This window comes from Oryzias melastigma, linkage group LG16 (genome assembly GCF_002922805.2).
Source record: "Oryzias melastigma strain HK-1 linkage group LG16, ASM292280v2, whole genome shotgun sequence".
NCBI classification, from domain to species: Eukaryota; Metazoa; Chordata; class Actinopteri; order Beloniformes; family Adrianichthyidae; genus Oryzias; species Oryzias melastigma.
In genome coordinates, this window is record NC_050527.1 from 8,094,451 (window position 1) to 8,101,565 (window position 7,115).

The window sequence follows — 7,115 nt, forward strand, 5'->3', positions numbered from 1 at the left end:
TGGAATTAAGGAAATAGAGACCCTTCACAACAATACTCCCTTTTTTAACCCTTGTGCTCTCTTAGGGTTACAGCAACCTCTTATTTTCATTCTATTAGTGTCCTTACAAACATTTGGTTTGAATCCTGTTTTCTGACATAAGAAGAAATTGATTAAATGTGTTGGATTTGACTAATGCTCCTCCCTAAAAACAACAGCTGACCGTCATATTCTTATCCAATAACTCAGCAGAACATATATTCAACTAAATAAGTGAAGATTTAGCTGGAATTTCTTAAATGATGGATGTTTCTGTCACTATTGTTTATGAATTCAAACAATCAAAATGCTTCAGCTGCATGTAACACACCACCACACACCAATACACACACACAAAAAACACCCTCATCCCTATTTCAGTCAACTGTAAGTGAGATTTCCTACTCATCTCAGATTCTACCAAACACCAACTTGGTGTCCAAAAACATTGTGTTATCTGTGTTCTCCGTCAGGACCGGGCTCTTTGAACCAGCACACACACTCACACACTCACACAGAGCCTATGAGAACCTCTGCCGTGGCCTTTCCCACCACTGCCCACTCTGTATCAACACACTCGCACAAACAGGCGCTTGCACCGCTGCACCATCAAACAGGCTTTTGTCTCTCATGTACCGCCTCCCCCCCACAACTCACATATCTGCATGCAAGCTCATTACTGCCGTCAAAACAAAACCATCTTCCTACACCAACAGGTCCAGTTCATCCCTCAGTGTACACAAACAAGCAGCTAATACACATTTTGTACAGTCATGGCAGACTTTTAGGCTCTAGAAGATGATGAGTCAGAAATATTTATTTAGTTTTCACACCATAAGGAGGAGACACCCAGAAAACCAGTCATTTACACTTCTTAACAGAAGAACACTTTGTGTCGGTTTAATCCTGAACTTTACTTGTGTCTTATACACACATTGTATAAAAATAGATAGACAAATAGGTAAACAATACTTGCTTTAGAACAAAAGCTCAACAAGCACTTTGTCTCTAAAAAGGTTCAGACAAAAATATGAGTAAACAAATGCCAGTCGTATGACATTATGTTCTGAATACACGATTACACAAAGGCTCAAGTACCAACTCTGATTAAAAATATCAGTTCTTCTCCATCTTGAATAGAAAAATATGAAACAGTATACTCCAATGGGCTCCAGACTTGAGTAACATGAATATATCATTAAAATAGAAGTCTCTCTTCCATACAATCTTTGGCAATAATGGAATCGCATCAATCCCATCAATTAACGCCACTGACCTTCAATGGCAGATATGATCTAACACAAGGCACTTAAGGGAGACACAGAAAAAGAAGCAAAGGTCGCACATTATCACTTAACTGCAGAAAAATCCTTTTCAAGACAATGATCCTCATTTCGTTGTTAGGGGGCTCCTTCAGTCTGTAGCTACCATGTTGTCCATGGAGTCAACAGACAGGAAACCTCTGAGTTCACGTCCTCACTTCTGCAAGGGCTTGTAGGACGGTGAGCTTTGACTGACGGGCGCAAACTTCCAAAACAGATAGAATCGGACCAGACTGGTGAGGATCCCTGGTGTATTTGGAACCTTAAAAGAAACAACACAATCAACACAAAATAAAAACAGAAATGATTTTATGATTCAAATCCTAAACCGCTGTCTTTTACCATAATATAATAGTCGTTCAGCTGGAGGCCGTAGAGGACCCAGGAGGTCGAGGTGAAGAAGGTGGCTACAGTGAGAGGAAAAGACAAGCACTGGACGTTTTTACTGCGGACGATCTCCACCTGGAAGAGAAAGGAAGGAAACCCACTTGAATGATCAGATGGAAGAAGGATTGGAGGACATGAAGGAAGACCTTAACTCCAGTTAATATACTATGGGGCAAAAAAGTATTTAGTCAGCCACTAATTGTGCAAGATCTCCCACTTAAAAAAGGAGATTAATTTTCATCATAGGTATACCTCAACTATGAGAGATTAAACGAGGAAAAAAAATTATCTGATTTTTAGAGAATTTATTTGTAAATTATGGTGGAAAACAAGTATTTGGTCACTTACAAACAAGCAAGATTTCTGCCTCTCACAGACCTATAACTTCTTCTGTCCTCCACTCGTTACCTGTAATAGCACCTGCTGTCATACTCCAAACTCCACTATGACCAAGACCAAAGAGCTGTCTAAGGACACTAGAAACAAAGTTGTTGACCTGGACCAGGCTGGGAAGACTGAATCTGCAATAGATGAGCCGGTTAGTGTGAAGTAATCAACTGTGGGAGCAATTATTAGGAAATTTAAGACAAGACCACTGATGATCTCCATCCATCTGGGGCTCCACGCAAGATGTAACCCCATGGGGTCAAAATGATCACAAGAACTGTGAGCAAAAATCTCAGAACCACACGGGGGACCTAGTGAAAGACCTGCAGAGAGCTGAGACCAAAGTAACAAAGACTACCATCCATGTAAAGGACAGAATGAATGGGGTCATTTATGGTCAGATTTTGAGTGAAGAGCATAGAAGATGAAACGTGGCTGGGTCCTTCACGATCCCAAACACACTGTCCGGGTGATGAAGGAGCGGCTTCATAAGAACCATTTCAAGGTCCTGGAGTGACCTAGACAGTCTCCAGATCTCAACCCCATAGAAAATCTTTGGAGGGAGTTGAAAGTCTGTGTTGACAGCCCTGAAACATCACTGCTTTATAGGAGATCTGCATGGAGGAATGGACCAAAATATCAGCAACAGTTTGTGAAAACCTTGAAGTCATTGAAAAAAAAAGGGAATATATCAAAGTATTGAGTTGAACTTTTTGTTATTGACCAAATACTAATTTTCCACCACAATTTACTAATTAAATTATTTAAAAATCAGACAATGTGATTTTCTGGATTTTTTTCACATTTTGCTTTTCATAGTTGAGTATTATGAAAATTACAGACCTCTCTCATCGTTTTAATTTGGAGAACTTTTACAAATGGTGACTGACTAAATACCTTTTTACCCCACTATAACTCAACTTCAAGACATCATAACCTGGATGAATAAGAACCTTCAGACAATATCCGATGGGATTCGGTTTAAAAAAAATAAAAAATAGTTCAGTGCTTCGTCAATTCCAGCAGATTTTACAGACCCTACCTGGACCCCCACCTCTAGTCCTTCTTTCCAGAACATTATCAGCCATCATCACCCTTTATTTACAGCTGATCACCAGTGATCGATACACTACAGTGAGCTGAGTATCTCTCCTTAACCTTGTGTCAAAGAAAACCACACACTGCACACAATAAATGTTAGGCCTTCTTCCAGTGCTGTACGATTCCATTCATTCATGGAGCATCACGTCCTTGTACTCTCTCTCAACTCTTTTGGAGTAATTTAGCAGCATACACTGTAGTGGAGGCTGAACCTACATTTAAATACTGTCTGTTCCTGTTCTCTGTTCAGTCATTCTTAGCTGATCACCTGCAAATCCTAAACAAACAGCACTGCAGTCCATGTGTGTGTCAATGAAATTAGATTTTTTTTAATTAATTGAGTTTAACAAGGGAATTTTAGATTCTATTTTTTATGCTAATAATGAACATCAACTATGAGAGAGAAAAAAACAACCCAAAATGTAACCAAGGAGATGAAGCACAGAGACTCGCATAACAGGAAGACAAATGAGGGAAAGAAAGGCAGGAAGCTGAGCGGGTGTCGTTCAGATCTGTGAGTCAGATGAAGGGAAGGAGACAAACAGGAAAAAGCAAGGAAAGGAATCAGAAAAGAGACACGCAGCAGCTAAAGGAAAGAGTAAGAACAGATGGATTCATTTGCTGGTGCACTAGCATCCACAGGTGATAGAAAGTGTCGACTAAAAAGTGAAAATGTGTATTTGCTGTTGTTAGTGGAGGAAATTGGTTCTCTGTCAAATATGATTGCAAACATTTTTAGGAGATTGCAAACAACAGTTTCCTTAAATGTGTTCACTTACATTTAGAATTAGGTTTGTTTTGTCCCAGTTTTTAGAGAAATAAACTGTGTTTTGTGCATAATCAACGCTTTGTTTTACTGTGCAATCTTTATATACACGTGTTATGTTCAAGGCTCGCCTCACAAACACAAAAAGGAAGGAGCCCACATGAGGAGATCATTCTGGAGTAGCTTGTCCACACGTGCACCTCACTGCAGGGGACTCGGAGCAGACCATGGGCTTCAACAATGCAAAGGGAGGGCTGCAGGACAGTATCAGTCAAGAGTGCACACATGCATGAAAAACAATGACCCAAACAGTAAAGCTGCCGCTGATTCTGCATCAATACTAATGGAATAGTACAGGAACTTTCACTACCTAGGGTCTTTATGTCACTTTTACTCAAAATCTGCTGAACAATCTTCAGTGTATTATGCACACAAATACCCATACGATTAACTACAACTTAATGATTTACAAACGTATCCAAATAGGAAGCATTTATTTTTATTTAAAGGCTGCAATTAAATGGTGAATAATCAGATTTTATGTATTATAAGAAACTGTTTTCCTAAAAAAAAAAGCTACAAGTAATTAATTCTCTAAGGTATGAAATTCAATTTTATTAATTTAACTTTACCTCTTTTTCTTTAATGCTTTGTAACACAGTCTAAGGTGGACAAAAAAAACCCACATTCCCGTCGTTAACTGTGCAGCCTGAACAGAATATATTTAATCATCTAAGCCATTCTTAGGTGTCTGGGTCACAATGTCCCCAAGATGATGGTTCATCTTTTCTTTTTTCTTTTATCTTAATCAATGTGGATGTAAAAACCCACACATTCTTGTGAAATCGTTTGGGTTTTTGTGCTTAAAAAATGTCAAATCAATGTAGAGCTTTTAATACAATGAAAAAGCAACCAAACATTTGAGGTGGAGGCATAAAAGTAAAAAAATGATAAATGATAAAGATAAAATAATGTGATCGTGTAAGTCTACAGATCCTCTTGGACTTTGGATGTTAAATTAATCAGAATTCAGGATTCATTTTAAAACCCTTCTTTAGGTGGAGTCAGTAATCACCTGTCATCATTTCAGTGGGCTTGTCAAGAGAATGACACAAACAAATCAAGGTGTTAGATATATCATTAAACATGGTGAAGACAGTCAACAAATGCAGAACTTATGGCGCAACAGCCACAAAACTAACTACTGGACTACATACCAAAATGAAGAACTGGTCAGGGACGCTTTAACCAGGCCTGAAGCAAAGTTAAAAGACCTACAGGAATTTCAGGCAAGTACCTGTTATGTAGTGCATAGGTCAACTCTGTCCCCTCCATAAACTATTGTGTAGGAAGACAAAAGCCTTTTCTTACAAGGAGACATCTAAGCTCATCTGATTTTTGCAAAATCTCCAAAAGCACAGTTGGTCATAATCTCAAAAGCAGCTCCACAGATCACCAACAAGAACACCAGACTCACAGAAAAACACTGTGGTATCAGAATCATGCTAATTTCCTTAAGCTGGGATGAGATGGAGGGAATAAAACATTCTCAAAACCAGTTTGTGTTTTCACAGAAACTTCAGGTTTCTGCTAGAAAGCAAAAAGAAAGAAGAACTTTATCTTACAGCAAGACAGTGATCATAAAGATGAATGCAAAGCAATGAAATTCTGTGGAAAAGACCAAGGGTTTTGCTGACCTAAGTTGAAACTGAGGAAAATGGCTGCATAGGATGACTTTACACCAACAGACTTGAAGCTTTTTGGCAAAAAAGAATGGTGTAATAAAATCAAGAGATTTCTTCACAGAGTAGCCTATAGTTTAAGGATGTGAGGACATGTTCATTTTTTCCTTTATTACACTAACTATCTAAAAGAGTTCTAGTCATTTTTATTTATTTATTTTTTAATTAAAGTTCTACAAATGATTGATAGTTCTGAACGGATGTTTAATTTTTTACAGAAAATCTGGCATTTGTATTAGGTTGTATAGACATTTTATATCCACTTTATTAAACATGACCTTGAAGTTTAGGTTAACATAACCTCACAAAGCTACTTCTTCTCCTTCTTTAAAAAATATATATAAAATTCAGCTTTTTTTTAAGATCACTGTGACTTTTTTTTGGTCACCTCAATCTAAAAACTTGCTGTACAGCCAGCTCTTAGGTGTGTTTGTGATGTGTCTCACCAGGTCAAAGAGCGGGGACAGGTACATGCTGACTGTGACTACGCTGCAGGTGAGACCCAGCTGGTTCAGCCGGGCCTCTCCTTCGGTTAGAAAGGTGGTGAAGTACAGCCAGCCGGTGATCAGTATGGCTCCTGCTGCCAGGGTCTGGAGAGTCACCTGCCTCTGGAGCAAAATCAAAAACACATGTTGAGAAAGCCGGACACACATTTTGGTGAAAGTCAGCTCTTTAATTGCCATTATTTACCTTCTGTTTGGTGTAATAGAAGTACACAACTATGTAGAGGATTTGAAGAAAAGCTCCAATGGTGTTGACAAAAACAATGGTGTGATCTTTCTTCAGGAACCCATAAAATAACCAACCCAGGTTACTATGGAAACAAGCAAAAATTTAGATGCCGTAAATTGACTGACGCTGTTCGCAGTAATGAAATGGTGAGAAATTATGAAAAATAAGATTTTACTTTAGACACGTCGTGAGGAAAGGTAAAAACTGGATGTTTTCTGCACTTTTTGATTCTCGCATCTTTTTTAGGTCGGATCTAAAAGAAAAAGAAAGAGGAAGAAACAGCAGACACAAACAAGAAAACAAACCCGACTTATAGTTAATACATGTAGAACCCATTTCTTAATCAATTTGACTTTTGTTTTACAGACTAAAATCAGTAAAAGAAGTAAAACTATCTAGTTCGACTAATGAGAAAACTTACAGTCCTGTCGAGAACATCCCGACTGTAAACACGATGCAGGCCCATGATAGAAACAGCAGAAAATCCATAGAGTGGAACAAAACTGTCTATTGCACGAGTCCCTTTTAATTTTTACTAAAAGGGTAATTTCTAACCGCTGCTTTTTAAACTAAAAGAGAACAACCCTTTAAAAAAAGGTAAGGAGACGCTTTCCGTGTATTTCCGTATTTGCAATCAGTGTTGCTAGAATGTGATTGGCT

General features: G+C 38.3%; 1 protein-coding gene across 1 annotated transcript; it reads right to left on the reverse strand.

Moving 5' to 3' along the window:
• Positions 1 to 810: 810 nt before the first annotated feature.
• Positions 811 to 7,115, reverse strand: slc50a1 (solute carrier family 50 member 1). Its single transcript, XM_024268377.1, has 6 exons — positions 6,877 to 7,115; positions 6,631 to 6,708; positions 6,414 to 6,537; positions 6,170 to 6,331; positions 1,683 to 1,802; positions 811 to 1,602 (listed from the first exon to the last, which is right to left on the reverse strand). Exons 1-6 carry the CDS (start codon positions 6,942 to 6,944, stop codon positions 1,495 to 1,497), a joined length of 660 nt encoding a protein of 219 aa, XP_024124145.1. The 5' UTR covers positions 6,945 to 7,115; the 3' UTR covers positions 811 to 1,494.